Source organism: Caloenas nicobarica, chromosome 3 (assembly GCF_036013445.1).
Source record: "Caloenas nicobarica isolate bCalNic1 chromosome 3, bCalNic1.hap1, whole genome shotgun sequence".
Taxonomy (NCBI): domain Eukaryota; kingdom Metazoa; phylum Chordata; class Aves; order Columbiformes; family Columbidae; genus Caloenas; species Caloenas nicobarica.
Genome location: NC_088247.1, coordinates 59,203,694 through 59,220,475, shown reverse-complemented (window position 1 = coordinate 59,220,475; position 16,782 = coordinate 59,203,694). Strand labels below are relative to the sequence as shown.

Genomic DNA, 16,782 nt, shown 5'->3' with positions numbered 1-16,782 from the left:
ACATAAAAGCCAAAAAAGAAGCATGGCTAATTTCCCTCATGTACTAGTTTGATTGGTTTTCATAGAATTAATATTTAATTTCCATTGAGTGCCAAGCTCGTTCTCTTTCATTTAAACATCAACAAAAACCACTTCAAACAGCATAACTTCATTTTAAAACTGATTTTGTATTGTTTGGAGCTTTTAACAGCCAATACAACTTGTTGACCATGACTTTCCCGTTTTGGGTGGTATGCTATTTTTTATTTTCTTCCAGATTTGCAGGGGGCTGGGGAACATTCCTCCAAAAATATCTTTCTGATCTTTACTTTCCTACTTAAATGGCGGTGGAGTTGCCAGTCAGCAGAGGGGAAATGGATGCAGTTTCTGTCGCGGGTGTACCGGGGACCGCACGGCCAGGGGGCCACCGGCGACGTGTGCGGGGGTGTCAAAGGAAGCGGGTGGGGATTTGAGCTGTGCTTTTGGAACCGTGTCGGTGCAAATCCCTCTGGAGGTTCCCGCTTTCCACTTACGGAGCAAAAAGAACTCTCTCGACGGGGATCTACCTGCTCAGGCATCCTTCCGCGGCACCGTGCTCTCACGCTAAGAAGCGGCTGAGAGCTGGAAAGCGCTCGTTTGCCTCCGAGCTTCCTCCCGCGGACTCCTTCGACTGGAGTGAAAGCTCCAGTGGGGCCGGGGGCGTCCCCAGCGAGTAGGAGGGGAGCTCCATCCGCCGCCTCCTCTCCGCTCGCCCCATCAGAAGGAGGATTTTCGCTCGTTAACGCGAACTCCGAGCGCACCTCCGGGAAGCACCCGCGGGAGCCCGGCAGCCGCGGCGAGCGCACGGCAGGTGCTGCCGGGGCGGCAGGGTCTCGGCCCAGCCCCGACGGGCGGCGCGGAACAAACGGAGACCGGGGCGGAGAGCGAACAAAGCGGCTGCCGAGGGCGCGCTGCCCCGACGGGGCCGGCCGGCACGGTGCCGCCCGCAGCGTGGGCGGGGTGACCGGGGCACCCGGCCCCCCTTCTCCGCGCACACACACACACACACATACGCACGCCCGGGCATCGGCAGAGACAGAGGCGCCCGCCGATGCGCGGCGGGAGGATGCGGCGGCTGCGCCCCTGGGCGCTGGTGCTGGGCGGGCTGCTGTTTGCCGCCGCTGCCGCCGGGCCGCCGCGGAGCTACCCGCACAGCGCGGTGCTGGACGGCGCGGCCGCCTACCGCCTGCACTGGGGCCGCCGCGGCAGCGCCCTCGCCTTTCGCCTGGAGGTGCGCACCCGCGGCTACGTGGGCTTCGGGCTCTCGGCCAGCGGCGGCATGGCCTCGGCCGACATCGTGGTGGGGGGCGTGGAGAGGGGCCAGCCCTACCTGCAGGTAAGGCCCGGCTCCTTCCCCTCGCCCGCAAGCCGCCGGCGCCTGCTGGGGGAGAGCGCTGCCGGCACCCCGCTCCCCGCCGCGCGTCCCGGGTCCTCTTTGTCCGCCCGCCTTCCCCTTGCTGTTTGTTTCTCGGGACGTCCCTCTTTCCCTGCCCCTCTTTCTTTCGCAGCCTCCTCGCCCCTGATCTCCCTACCTCTTTGCTTCTTTCTTCCAGCTTTTTGGTTATTCCTATTGTTATGCGTTCCTTTCACTCCGGAGGGGTCCTTTCGGTCCACTCCCTGCCAACCTTCCTGCTAAACTTTTACGTGGGTTTCGTCAAATGTGTCAGGTTTCCTTCCTCTTTATCCAGAAAATGCAACAGCCCTTTTCTCTCTCCCTGAGCACTCTTTCCGTGCCGGCCCTCTGAGCACAGACCCGGGGAGGAGAGGGGAGAGATGGCGGAGACTCTCCCAGCGAGGTGCATCGCTTTTATCCTCACTCTACCAACAAGTGATGAAGCTTGGCCGTCCTGGTGCCTCCTAAACTTCCTCTTTTGTAGTCCCATTGGCATAAGGGCACGATCCCACCAGGTTCCCAGCCTGCTGATGTCCTCATCTGCTGGGGCACAGCCGGTGCTGCTCTTGTCCTTGGTGTTTCTCCTCTCCTCACCTGGAGATATTTTGACCTAGATGTTGAAAAGGGCTTACAAGAGCAACCACTGGGGCTCCAGGTACTTGTCCTTGGTCTGATAAAGCAATCTCTGAGGAGCCCAACTGTACTGGCACAATTCCCTAGGTATGTTTCTGTAGTTGTCTAGATATTGCCAGGGCTATGGCTGGGAACATGAGTTTGGGACTGAGGTTCCACTGGTGCTTCCAGCAAAGCATCCCATCAAAGATGCACCCACACCTTTGGTCCCATCTCAGCAACTTGAGATCCAGGCTGGAGGAGTTGCTCTGGGGCTGGGGTGCTGGAACAGCTTGTCCCACGGGTGAGTGAAAGGGGGATCAGGACTGGCATGTCAACTTGTTGCCCTCGACTGCCTGAATAACAACTTTTAGAAAGGCAATTGAAGAGCAGTGTAACACCTAGTTGTTAGAGTACAGTCTAGGAGAAGTTGTCTGTCTTTTTTTCATTGTGTTAAAGCTACTTATCTTTGAAGCTGCAGGTTAAATTTTATGATATTTTGCTTTAAGAATATGGATTTTTACTAACATTTCATTATAAGAAAACTAAATGCTTAATGTACTCCTCCTACTATTTGTAAAGATTTTATAAAATCAAATCTTTTCCAGAAAAAGGGAAGTTTCAGCATATTTTTTTCCCCTATTAGTTCACTATGTGAAGTTTAGGTAAATATTTGTTTTATCTAATTTCAGAATGATGATTTTCAGAATTTTGTTTCTCCATATTTCAAAATGAATATAATTTTTCCTCCAAACCAGAGTCTAAATAAATCAGTAGTCGTAATAATAATAATAATAATAATAATAATAATAATAATAATAATAATAATAATAACAACCATCTATGTTGGTTATCAAGCAATGAGCTTTTACCTCACAGAATGTAAGGCTTACATTTTGGAAGATGTATCTGTTAACCAATTAAAGAAACACAAACTTTGTGCTTGGTTAGTTCATAGATCTTGTTTGGGCAAAGCAAGCCTTTTAGAAAGGCATCCAAACCTAGTGCAAAGACATGCAGTGACAGAATCCATCACATTCCTTGACAGTTTGTGGCAATGGTGGGTCTTTGCTATTCCTGATTTCCAGTATTACTTCGTCTGGGTTCAGATTCCAGCTATGTATTTTCTCTACTATATTAAAAAGTCTACTCCCACCCCATCCTACCTCCATAAAGTTATTTATATGCTGTAATCAAGTCACTCTTCAATTTTCTTTTGCATAAAACAGATAGAGCTCTTTAACCATCCCACTGCAGGACATTTTCCCCAGCACTTAAAGGACTTTGGCAGCTCTTCTCAGCACCTCTCACAGGTTTTCAGCATCCTTTAAAAATGACTCTATACTAATTCCATTCTTCCAAAGATTTTATTCATTGGCATCCCATGACAAATACAACTGAGACAGAAGAGGGAAGGACTGTAGCAAGTGCCTCCTGTTACAGAACACCTGGTATTTTTTCTCCAGTGCTAATTTAGCACATAAAGATCTGCCACGCTAAGTGCCATGACTTATTTTGTTGTGCTTTTGAGTAAGTAAGGCACAGAAGAAACACTTCTGGCCGTTAAGCTTGCTTGCAACCTGAGGTTTTCTCCATCCCCATTTCTTCTTCAGTTCTAGGCAGCAAAGTTTCTTTTTAAACTGGAATGAAGTCTTTTAAAAGGTTGCTCTGTTAAAATATTTCCATACTTGCACCAACAAGGAAAGTCCAGAAACAAAGATGATGAAGAAACAGAATTTGTCCAAAGGCTTTTTCTGGCCTGTCAGCAGGGATTGCTATAAAATGAATAACTTGTTCTAGAATGCTATTTCAATAATATCTAATTCTTCCTTTTACTGGACACACAAATGCGGTTAATATTTTAAAAACATGTTCTGTGTTAAGTGTATGTCACCATCATTTACATTATTTACTACTAAAAAAGATTTTTTCATAGATAGTACCCTTGAAAGTATGTGGTTTTATGCCTAGCTGCACTCGATAAAATATGTACACCCTATAATGAAAGAACTTACTTTTCTTTTTGGTTTTAGAAATATGTTTTTATTCCATGATCATCAGTTGGAAAATGTGCATCGTGGTCTAAACTCTTAGAATGGTCATTTTTTGGTTTCTTTGAAAGTTTTGAGATGCTTGTTAGTGGCCTGATTTTCAGAAGATGTTCTGAAACACCTTTATAGCCTTTCAAGTGGGCGTTGAAATTGCTAGTCTCTTAGGAGAATTTAGCCTCTTTTTCCCCTCTTAAATTCTCTCTCCTTTAAAAATAGAAAGTGTTCTCAGAGGGAAGAGTCCTCTTCTGGGAGCAAATATGTAAATGTAGTTAGACTACAGCTGTCAGTAAAGGTAAAAGCAGATATGCCTTAGTCTGTAGAAGACCAGCATATTGAGGTAAACTTCCAGATAGTTTTCAGAGAAGAGAGAAAATATTTCCTCTGGCATTTAATTTTCATCCTTTCAGAGCAAGTACATGCTATGCTCACCGTCAGCAGGCAGAGCTTTCCTTGAAAAAATCTGGTGACTCAAAGTTCTGGATATCTGAGGTTGGGGTTTACTTTCTCAGTTTTTAGTTGTATCCTGAACTGGGTCTAAGGAGTTATTTGTTTTGGTTTACCTTTCCATGTTTGAGCTGTATTTAAGCTAAAAGGGTGTCTGGCATAGTAAGTAAAGGCTAAAATGATTTGAAAGTCTGAGGTTTAGTTTTCTCTAAATATATCAAGGTGAAAAGTGTTTCAATGTCTTGAGCGAAGAAGAACAAACCTTCATGGTGTACCAGAGTAGCTTTTTGAAGAGCATTGAACAATCAGAATATTATACATTTACTATCCTAACATTTCATAAGTTCAGTATTTGGAATGGGAACCTAGATGTATTTTGGGAGGATGTAGAGGACATAGCATGAATACATACATACATATATGCATAGCTTTACTGTATTGTTGTGAAGACACACTTCTATCAAGCAGAGGGAAAAAAAGAGGGAGATTAGTGAACAAATGATTCTCGCATGTTACTGAGAGCCCTGTGGTGACAGCGCGGCAGATTATGTGGAGTCTGGGTGAGTGTGTTTGAGAACAAGTGGAAGATACCAAGGGGGGCTCGTGTTGGAAAACTGGGAGCTGCCTTTGTGTCTATAGGGAGAGGGTGGACTTGGAAGGAGAGTTCATACTTAGCAAAATGTTCCTTGAAATATTGCCATGGTCAATTGCAACATGTGTTACCCATCGTAACAGTTTTAGGGGCAGGTTTTTTTACATCTAGTTTTTTTTTCCTTTTTTTTTTTAATGCATCTCTTTTACACTTATGAATTGACACAGCATGCATTTTCACGCTAGACCCATGCCTTTTCCTTGGTCTCCACCCCTGTCTGGAATTGTGCATCCCCACCCACAGCACGTAGCTGCTGAGAGCCCCATTTTGGGGAGAGTAATCCTCCTTGATGAATGCCTATTTTGTGCAAGTTATACAAGGGGGCTGCATTGTTAGAATCTTCTGTTGAACTTGCACAAAAATAGTCCCTACTCAGGGTGAATAGGGACTGTGTGTCACTAAAAAGTACTTTATTATTCATTACAGCCCTGCTTGTTAACTGTCACCCAAACTAAAGAATATCTGTTATCAAATGTATCCCATAGAGTTAGCTTAATTGCTCACAGGGAAGTACTTGGAAGAGATTTTAAAAGACAGAAAACAGTGAGCATTTTCTGTACTTAACGATATGCTGCTTTTAAGTGCACTCATGCCAACAGCAACAAAAGAAGTGTTTAGAAAACAACTTGAAAGGCACCAAGAGAGAGATGCAAAGTGAGTGCCACACTGACATATCTCAGTTGGTGCTTTGTTGGTTGGAGGTATTTCATGCCTTTGGGCATTGGGGCAAAATCTCCAGATGACTAATGAGTCCCTCTTGGCTTCGATGTGGGCCATAAAGAGACACTCCAGTGTACATCTCCACTGGCTGGGTGCTTTGTGGTTCCCTTTCAGGGGTACAATAGTTAAGACAAGGAAGCAATAGTTAGTGAACAAAAGATGAGAAGAATTCTGTAGCTCTTGTATTTTTCAGCCTTTGGGGAGCTGTTTTACAAGGGTTGGTTTTTTGATTTTTTTTTTTTTTTTTTTTTTGCTCTTTATGGCATTTTTTTCTTGTCCTTTGGCTTTTGGAAACACCAAGAAAATGGAATTTTCTTACAGCTGCCTAAAATTAAGTACTTTGGGCAGGATGGAAATGTAGCCACCATGAGTGATGCAAAGGCTTAAAATAATGGGGGAATAGTTAATTCTCAATATTAACAAGTATCATAGAAGTAGAAGAAGGAAGAGGGGACATCTTCTAAGGCACATACAGAAATTCTGGGAACAAGTATCACTAATAGTTGTGCTTGAAAATCCCTTAAGCTTTTTTGAAACTTCCTTATAACTAAAGTAATTAAAGTAATTAACTTGTAAAGAAGACTTGTACTGGTTAAATGTGGCTCCTGTGTAAGGCATATTCCTTGTGATAAAAGTGCAGTTTTAAGATTAGATCATGCAGTATTTCTTACTTACAGATTTTCTTTCCCTTAAAACACTTTGCTACATGTTTTATCTAGTCTGTTTCTGTTAGGACAGCCTTTAATCTAGCATTATAGCTTCTGATATAACTGGAATATAACCTCTTAAATCAACATTTATTCTCGATGAGAAGACTCAGATAGGTCTTTGGGACTCCGCTGCCAAGTCAAAGTATCCATGCCGATAAGTGATGTTATATTTCAACTTCTAACCACTCATGTGTCTTACACCTTTGTGTGGTAAGTTAGAAAGCAATCCACATTTCAGTGTTTTTCATTTGTGTGTGGAGAAAATGATATTTTTATATCTCCCAGGAATGCCACAGAAACCAAGGGATGTCACTGCTAGCTGTAGGCTATTGGGAAGCCGCCCCGGGCAGCATTTAACTAGGTATAAGAAATACACTGAAGTGTATTCAAATGACACAGTTTGGATGAGGAAAGATGGGTCTCTAAGTAAATAACTGTGTTTCATGTGTAAAAAATACACACCCTCTTTTGCAAAGAAAATATATGTACATGTATACACAAATACATGCATTATCTGTTTCTGTAAATACACAAGTGGAAAATGTGTGTCTTTGTGTATATGTGTGTGTCTGCATTTGAAATACAGACACACCCGCAATTATTTGTTACAGATAAAAATCTTCTGTCCTTGTTAAAGTTATAATAGTAGTACACCTGGAGTAACAATTCACATCTAGTCCAGTGTTATTCAGCTGGTTTAATTGGAATTGTACCAGGAATTGTGTGCAGCTTCTCGGAACTGCCCGTGTGAGTGAGATCCAGGCTTTCTAGCAAGGACTGAATCATTTCATGCTAATCTGCTGTGTAGATTTAAAAAAAAAATCACTAAATTAATTGCAAGCAGAATGCTCAGACTGCTTATAGGGTAGCAGTGGAATTTACTGATCCCATTTTCTTTAGGAACTTATTACAACTGCTTGATTGCTGTCACTATACCATTTCTGCAGATATTTTTTTGTTTCGGGTCAAAGCCAAGATTGGATCAGTCAGCTGGAATGCTCTCAAGGTGTTCTTATATGGAGCAGTGATGCATTCAGACTCCTGCTTCGTGTTAGTTTTCTGTGGGTGGGCTCTGCTTTTCTGAGCATAGTAAGAACTTTGCCTGAAACTCAAGCTGAAATTTATTTGAGGTTACAAAGAAGTTTGATTTGTTTATTTGTAAACTCATGCTCTGTTTGCTTCTTGCCAAATACAATGTAAAAGCAGCTTCTTTTTGGTGGTAACATCCAGTGTGTGCTGGAACCATGAGCAGCAGGATTCCACTTAAATTAAATGTAACAATAAAAAAGAGAAATGTTAACCACAGTTATTTTTTTGGAAACGCAGAAAGGCATAGCTTGGTGCTTATTTCAAATAAACGTTCTGGTCAGTTCTTTTGCATACTGTAGCAATTTATGCATCCTATTTATACTAAGATAGATCTTCTATGACAATTTTCATCTCGGTTACAGCTTCCCAATTACTTTTGCCAAACTACTTATCTTCAGCCCTGGCCTTAGACATTACTTTGGTAGTTTGGGGATGTTTGAAACTCCATGGATTGGCTACAGGCCATTGGTGAGGACTAGCTGCAACACAGCTTGTTTTTCCATCATTACCCATTCCTGTCTTGTCCGTTTACTCGTTTGTAAGTATTAAATCACTGCTGAAGTAGCAGCGATCTCCCAGTTCAAGCGTGTGCAAATCCCGGCGGCAGGGCTGCTCGCAAGCCGAGCCCGCAAGGCGATTGCTGGACGAGGCCACAGTTTGAGAGTTATTTTATGCTCTCGGAGGTTGAAAGGTGCTGTATATAATTTAGGGTGGGAAATGGATATCATAAACAAAACAATCTTGTACATTGTGAAGATCTGGGGACGGAGTCCCATAAACACCTGTTCAGGGCTGCGGTGACAGCTGGTGGTGCTTTCAGGGTCAGGCTCCCCCCTGCAGCTGTGCCTACATCCTCAGAGGAGAAACCAGCCTCTTCTCACATCCTTAAGAAATTACCCTTTCTGACTGTTTGTAGAGCAGCAATCAGAAACCATATATGCCACAAAACATTTTTTTTAAGGAAGAAAGAGGTTAATGGGATCTTAAAAACAGTATAACATGATCAACTTCCCATCTGGAAAAGAACATAAAATAACTTATACTGCCAGGAGGATTTTCATTTTCCATTTGTTGTTTCAACTTCTAGTTAATGTGAGGAAGGAGATACCTTATTGACTCATCGCACAACTTAGTCTAGACTTTAAAATGCCAGTTTACGCAATATAATTAAAGGGAGTGCAGAAACTTCAAACGTTTCAAATGTAAACAGTTTACATAAGCAAATTTTGAAATAAAAATAACAACTTTGTTATTATGTAGCATAATCAATAACACTTCCGAAATTTGTTTTAAACACTTGCTATTTAAATAACCAAAATAAGGTGTTCCTATTAGAAAAATACAGTCATTTCACCCTTATCTTCTCTTTCTGTAACTGCTTACACTTCTGTAATGCTGTTGTGAAACTTGGCAACTTTATCTTCGTTTAACATAGGATATATACATTTGTGTGTATAAGAAACAAAAGAATCTGGATGCAAGTGCCGGATCAGTACATAAATCCATGTTTTCAGGTTTCTGCTGTGAGGAAGGAAGCATAAGATATGTGTAAAGGTACAGACATATATCTATATAGATACATCTACAGCCAGCTTTTTTCTTACTTTTCCAAGATGCTACTGAAACGGATGTGGCATCACAGTTTGTGCGTCTTCATTTTTGATAGCCTGCTTTCATTCGTTACAATGTATAAACAAAAACTTGTCTTGAAGGCTTTTAAGCTCTGATGAGTAAATTGAGCCAAGTCTTTGTAGTTTGACTCAAAATCTTCTCTGTGAACAGAAAGAGATCAGTAGGTTTCCTTGGCAATATGGCCTTATTTTGTTTTAATACTGGTAAAAAAAGTGTTTTCGTGTGAGACACTGAGAAATTAAATTCTGAGCTGTTCAGGATTTTTTCGTTACATTATTTTTGTGATGAACATCTGGATAATTTTTAATAAAGGAAATAAAAATAGTAATAGAGATGGTTTGCTAGCTCCTAAATTGCTCCTGGCAAGTGTACTCACACTTGATTCCTCTGAGGCAGTCCCGCTGCACTCAGTGGAACTGTAGGATTTCCGGAATAAATGGACATTTTGGTCTTCTCGGGCATGACATAAATTTGCCTCCCAGGTATTCTCAGCACCCTGATGTTCAAGGGCTGTTTCGATGCGGCATGTATCAAGCTGAGCAAATAAGCAGAGACAAGGAATTCACTACTTCACAGAAATTTTCACGTGGGACAGATTAATGTTAGTTGGTCAGATTAGCATCTACCCACAACATAATTTAAGGTGAGTCACTGAGCGAGGTGCTGCTCAGTGTTGACAGCAGGGTAGGCAGCGAGCACCCGGGTGGGCAGCGCTGCCAGCCCCTGTGAGCTCTCCCAGTGTAGCTCTCCCAGTGCAGCTGTCCCAGGGCAGCTCTCCTCCTGCCGGGAGCAGTGTGGTCCCCTCCTGGGGCCTGGGTTTTGGGACCATCTTTCCCAAAGCATTTGCTGACAGCCACAAAATGAGCCCCCTGCAGTGAGCCAGAGCTGTGACCTGTCTTTGACCGTCACCCAGACGAGTGAAATAATTACACTGACAATCATGTTACCAAGGCATATCTAAGCTAATACCTTAATTACACAACTCCTTCGAGTTATTTTTACATTCTCCCTGCAGGGTCATGGAACTCACGGCTATATTACAAGAGGTGTTTTGTGTTACGGCTGCGTCCTCTAGACTTGTTAAGAAATGGTGAAGTTTACCAACAAAACACTTGAGCGTGCACACCTAACTTTACTTCACGTTTCTGAGTGTTTCTTCACAGTGGTTTCAGGCAAAGACATGCAACCCGTTCACATGAGGAAAAGCTATCCTTGCATTTGAATTCCTCAATAATTCAGTATGTGGGTGCTTATTCTAATAAAACGGTGCCTTCCTCCAATTTAATGTAATATTTCAGCAAAGGTAGCACAGCTTAATAAAAGTTGGTGCTCACAAGCTTACATTTCTCATCCAGATAAACCATTGCTATTTTTAAGATGGAAGTGGAGATTCTGTCGAGAGTTTTCAGAGCAGGGATGGTATTGCATATAGAAGTACACTGCCTCTTTCCAAGCTCTGATATAGGATTGAAGCAGAGCATTTTGATCCCATAAAATACCCATCTTCAGTACCATCCCAGAACAGGCTCATTATTTCCCTTTGGAAAGGCAAATCCAAAATTATTTCTCTAAACAAACATAACTCATAAGTTCCCTTTCTTATAGCGTACAACTTCAGGTCCCAGACCCCTCTTTTACTCTTTTTGGTGATTAATTTTCCATGTGTATATTCTGTCACATATGTTCTCATCCATTTGCAGTTGTAAGAAGTGCCGACAGGAAAAATTTTTGAAATGTAGGAAAAATCTAAACTCTTTCAGTAGTTTTTGTAAGAGAGAATTAAATCTGAATATTTTCATACTGATAAAAAATGGTCAGCTTTTTACACTTTTCTTCTTTGAAACTGAATAATGACTGAGATAATTTAATGCAATTTTTAATACAAATTCATTTACCTTAATGAAATGTTCGGGCATGAAGTTATTTGTATATCTATGAAAGGCAGAGCTCGTAAACTGCACTGGTGTGCATGTGGTCTCTTGCACACACACAGATTTCTAGGGTGGGGTTAAGCTTTAGGTTACAGCTCCTAAATGATACTTTAGTGAATTGATAAGGTATTGGCTAATTTCACCTGTATCAAAATACTTGGACATAACATTTTGCAATTTTTCATCTTGGTTGCCTTCACTTTAACAAAAGGGGAAAGCTAGAAATTTCTCAAGAAGTGAATGGAGGTCCAAATAGCTACATAAATAAATGGATCCCAGGAGCAGCCGATGCTGCATTATTCTGCAATGATGCCACAAGGTTAACAGTCTCTGCCTGTAGCCTGTTTGGCATGAGAAAAATATCTATTAGTTAAAAGTCCCCCTCCCCATCCCAAATCTGGCAGAAACGTCCTAAATCTCTAAGTAGGGCGACCTAAAGAGGTGCATCTGAGGTGGTGATGAGCCCGTTCCAGGTGGCTGGGGGGAGGAGGAAGGAGGGCTGGGTCCCAGCTGCGCGGGGCTGCAGGAATTTGGGGTGAGGAGGTTAATGACCCGGCATCGCTGCAGCCGCTCCTCCATTGTACCTCTGCTGAACCCCGGACGGAGAGCCTCTTTCTTAAAAACAGCTTCCCCGCCCCGCTCCAAAACCCCAACCTAACCCCCACCCCAGCCCAGCACCTTTTGTATGAACTGAGCTAGTTAAGCCATGGGGTCTTTGGTTCTAGTCAATGTTCATTCAAGAGGTTTGCTTTTTGTTGGAAATAAAAAAGAAAGAAAAAGTTGTTTTGATGTGAATATTAAGTGAAATTTGTTCTCTCTGTAATTACCCCTGAAGTTCGCAACACCTCAGTTGCGATAAATTAGGCTTCTTGGTTGTTGAGTGCAGCCAATATTTCTGCAATTATGTACAGGCAGCATGTTGTTAAAGTTGCTCAAGATATTCTTCAAGCAACTTATCAAGGAGACTTGCTTTCCTGAAGATTTTTAATCAAAAAAGTGTTCAGTGCTGCCTCAGATTTTTAATTTGATACAAAACCATGATACTTCCGTATTTTTCATAAAGATGTGTTTTAAGAGGCTTCAGTAATGGACATAACATTTTATTTTTAATTTAATACCAGTTTATATTAATGACCCACCTTTTATTTTGACAGGATTATTTTACAGATGAAAACAGAGTCCTTAAAAAGGACTCTCAACAGGATTACCATCTAGAATACGCCATGGAAAACAGCACACATACAGTATTGGCTTTTAGCAGAGAACTACACACTTGTGATACAAATGACAAAAGCATAACGGTAAGAGGCTCTGCCTATGTGTAGAATTATGAACTAATTAATACAAACCAAATGTATACGTGGTTATGAAGCTGGTTAGTAAAATCTTGTCCTAGTAAAAAGACAGAATTAGAGAAATTCACTTTCCAAAACATTTGTTTGGTCAACTTAAACTAACCATGTAAAATACTTGTGCTAGTTTTATTAAGATCTTATATTTTAATTTCAACTTTCTTTGTCCTTCTACTTTCATGCATTATGTTCTCTAATTTCTAACACATCAAGTGAACACAGGATTGAAACAGGTATCTCTGGGCCATCAGGTCCCATACTCCACATTTACAATCCTTCAAGAGATGCCAACTTGAGAAACACTTTTTAGGTCTTATACTAGCTTGTAATTGATCTTAAAGACAGACTTTTAAAAAACTTTGGAGTGTATGTATTTTTAGTATATTTTTTTCTTTTATTTCTTAATTCAAAATGAGTTTTTATGATAAAACTCTTTCCATGGTAAAATATTTTTCATGCCAAATTCTCCTGTTGCCCTAGGGACTGCTGTGCTGTTTCCTAAGCACAATTTTAAATTATATGAAGTTGATGACTTTCGTATCGGAAATGACAGGTTAGAGAGATTTGCAAGGCATTCTGTGCTTTGGCTTGTTTACTACTCATTTTGGAAGGATTGTGGTAGTTCAACACAAATAGTGTTGAAAATATCATTATCTATGTTTTCACAATATATGCAATAATAACAACATGAAGAGCTGAAAGATGCAGGAAGCAAATCCACAGCTGTATAAACTGACAGATTTCCAGGCAGTCAATGGACCTATGGTTTTTGCACCTGCTCCAAATTGTCTCAGTGTAATTTAACTTTCTGGGGCCCTTCAGGATTTATTAGAGTATTTTGTCTCAAGGGTGATTATTGCAATCTGAGTATGATTTACAGAGAATTGATGTGTGCTGTGGCTGTAGATTGATTTTTCGGATGTAAATCTGTTCTGTAATTGAATGTCTATCTTCCCTAGCATGTAAAGACAGTACTTCACAGAAGATATCCACATCTTTACAGAGTAGAGCCTGGGAACTGTTTTGGAAGGAAACCTTCTGATTGCTGGCCAAATGAATGGCATCTCTAGAGAAAATTTTTTGATATGTTGAGTTGGTTACCTTTTTATGAGTCTGTTCTTCTATTTGCAGATACAATTAAAATTTGTGGCATTAATGAAGGAATCTGTCAGAGACAGATTAAAATTATGCAGATCTGCAATGAACTCTGAGTATAAAACATTATTAATTTTAAAGGCAAATTGGAATCAGTAGATGACTGCTCCTCCCTCTGGTACACATTGTCATTGTTCAGATACAGCAAGACCTACATCATACAGATCTTAGGAATTATGTGAACTATACAAGTAAGATCTTGTTCCTATTCCTTATAGGTTCTTTGGTTATTTTCTTTTTTTTCAGGAGAGCACAGTGAGGGTAATATGGGCCTACCACCACAAAGACATGGGAGAAGCAGGTCAAAATTACCATGGGGCTAATCGCGGTACCAAGAGTCTGCGTTTACTGAATCCTGAGAAAGAGGAAGTCTCATCTGCCTCTTTGCCATACTTTGACTTGACAAACAAAGACGTAAGTTACTCTGGGTTTTGGGTTTATGTGGAGATGGGATAAGCTGGCAGCCAAAGCTTTGGGCTTACACAATGGGATAATGAGACTTTTATAATATTGTGTTCTTGCCCTTTTTATTAAGACAGGTGCCTGTACCAGACAAGGATACAACATATTGGTGCCAAATGTTTAAGATTCCCGTACAACATGAAAAGCATCACGTGACAAAGGTGAGTGATCCTGACCGGGCAAATAGAGGACCTCAGATAACCATTACTCTTCAAATCAGTTCTTGCATTTTCAAAATTAGTTTCACTACTTATTGGAGTGAAAACAAGATCTTGTGTCTGTCTTCACAAACATGGGTCAAGTGATTCTGGTGTGCACTGTTGATCATCATGGACAGCGACAGAGCCTCTCTTTCTCTTTCTGTTTTTCTCTTTCTCTTTCTCTTTCTCTTTCTTTTTCTCTTTCTCTTTCTCTTTCTCTTCCTCTTCCTCTTCCTCTTTCCCTTTCCCTTTCCCTTTCTCTTTCTTTTCTCTTTCTCTTTCTCCTTCTCTTTCTCTAAGAGCGCTGAGGGAAAGATGGTTCTCGCATTCCTTCCCGGAAGGAATATACCAAAGACCTCCGAAAAGAACAACGTTTTATCATTCTAGACTGCTCAAGGTAGTACTGTGGGATAGCTTTGGCCCTTGTTCTTACCTTTCTTTGAACCCATTAATGCTTTTAAGTGTACAATTCTATTCCATTATTTGGGCTATTGTCAGTCATATTTCTCCAATGCATTCAGTAAGACTGAAATTTTAAATTAACTCAGAGAACTTAACATATGATCTCAAATGCATCTGAGAAACACATCTTGTTATTTTGAAATATTGTGGGTCTCTGTACTTTATCAAAATGAAGAATTGCAAGGTCCAGATTTCTGCCTTCAGGTACTTGGTCTTTAATCCCATTTGAAATTTGTAACAGCTGCTTTCACAGATCTCTACGAAAAGCAGAATTTGCTTGTAATATACGTCAGGATTCCCAGCTCTCTGCTTTCAAGAGAGAACGCTTCAAAGTGGTAGTGTCAGGATCATGCTTTCCATGTTAAGTTTGATGGAAGTTGTAGATGCATGCTGGTCTGCTAAAAAGTTTCCTGGAACTATTTATTATTTATATTTTCTGAATTTATTATTTAAATGTTTTACCTGACTGCATGTATGGTTACTCTTTAAAAAAAATTGTGGTTGGTGTAAGCTAAAACATGATTTTAGCTCAGAAGTACATTGACTAATTTTTCAGAATAGTTTCTTATTATTTGCTTTTACGATGATATATAAATAATATTATAATTTTAGAAATCACATTATGAAATCAGAAATTTATTTGTGTTTTATAAAGATAAAAATTAGAGTAGAATCCTCAGGGATTTTCCACCTTCAGAAAAGCAAACAAATTTCACCTTGCCACTTAAAAAATGTTTTGAGAGAGAAAAATAATTACAGAAAGAGAGAAGAATTATGTAAGAACACTCCCTTAGCATTTATGTTCAGGGGCACAACTTACACATTCATGTGTGACTTTTGTAGATGACACATAGAAGGTTGTTGTGGAATTGTATCGCTGCAGTCTTGCAAACTAAACACTCTCTAAAGCCTACTGATACACACGGGATAGGGCTTATGGCTACTTAGGAGGATATTAGCTATGCAAACAAAGATTGAATTTCACAAAGAAGAGGACAGATGAATTGTTTGTCCTGATCAAACAGTCTGTAGATGTTGGTTCTGGATTCCTTCTGTAGTAGCATTTTCGCACAAACTTACACATCTCATTTTTACAGACAGAAAAAAAAAGTTTTAAAATAGTACAAATTCATCTCTAGTATAATTCTGTCTACTCAAGTAATGTGCATGTGAGCTGAATTTGGCCATTTCTCTCCTCCTGTATGATTTTGTGGAGCACTGAAGTGCAGTTCAGCTCTTGTTGGACAATGTGTGCCATCACCACCACGGAAGTGTGTGCTTAGCTGTGTGTATGTGTAAATCTGCTGGTGATCTGGAGTCTCTGTTAGGTGCAACAGCCACAGTATTTTTTTTCGTACTGTTCAGCTGTTCTTTGTCATTCCTTTCTTCTTGAAAACTGCTCTGAGCATTTTATAATAATGTATGTTCTAAAATGTCACGCAGAATCACAGAATCAGAATGGTTGGGACTGGAAGGGACCTCTGGAGGTCACCTAGTCTAGCCCACCTGCTAAAGCAGGTTCACCAGAGCAGATTGCACAGGAACATGTCCAGGCGGGTTTTGAATGTCTCCAGGGAAGGAGACTCCACAACCTCTCTGGGCAGCCTGTTCCAGTGCTCTGTCACCCTTGAATAAAAGATGTTCCTCCTCAAAATATCAGTTTTATGAGAAAAGCACAATATTATAATGAAGGAAACTGTCTGAGGAAAAAATCAGACTTATCATTAAAGGTAGAGGCCAAGACATTTAATCATCTCTGGTTAACAAATGCCAGATTCTGAATACAGATTCTGAATTTAAAAAGGATTTTTTAACTTCCATTGACCATGCATTATTTCAAAGAGTAACTATAAGCTCTCAGGCAGAACAAATATATTTCATAAATACAGTCTAGGGTGC

At 40.8% G+C, this 16,782-nt stretch overlaps 1 protein-coding gene across 1 annotated transcript in view; it reads left to right on the top strand.

Moving 5' to 3' along the window:
- Positions 1–1,054: 1,054 nt before the first annotated feature.
- The window catches only part of MOXD1 (monooxygenase DBH like 1), a 49,809-nt gene continuing 34,081 nt past the window's right edge, over positions 1,055–16,782 (top strand). Inside the window, exons 1-4 of the mRNA XM_065632141.1 lie at positions 1,055–1,354; positions 12,407–12,553; positions 14,006–14,173; positions 14,299–14,382. Of these exons, the coding sequence (XP_065488213.1) occupies positions 1,070–1,354; positions 12,407–12,553; positions 14,006–14,173; positions 14,299–14,382 (684 nt within the window). The 5' untranslated portion in view covers positions 1,055–1,069. The remainder of the gene's footprint in view (positions 1,355–12,406; positions 12,554–14,005; positions 14,174–14,298; positions 14,383–16,782) is intronic.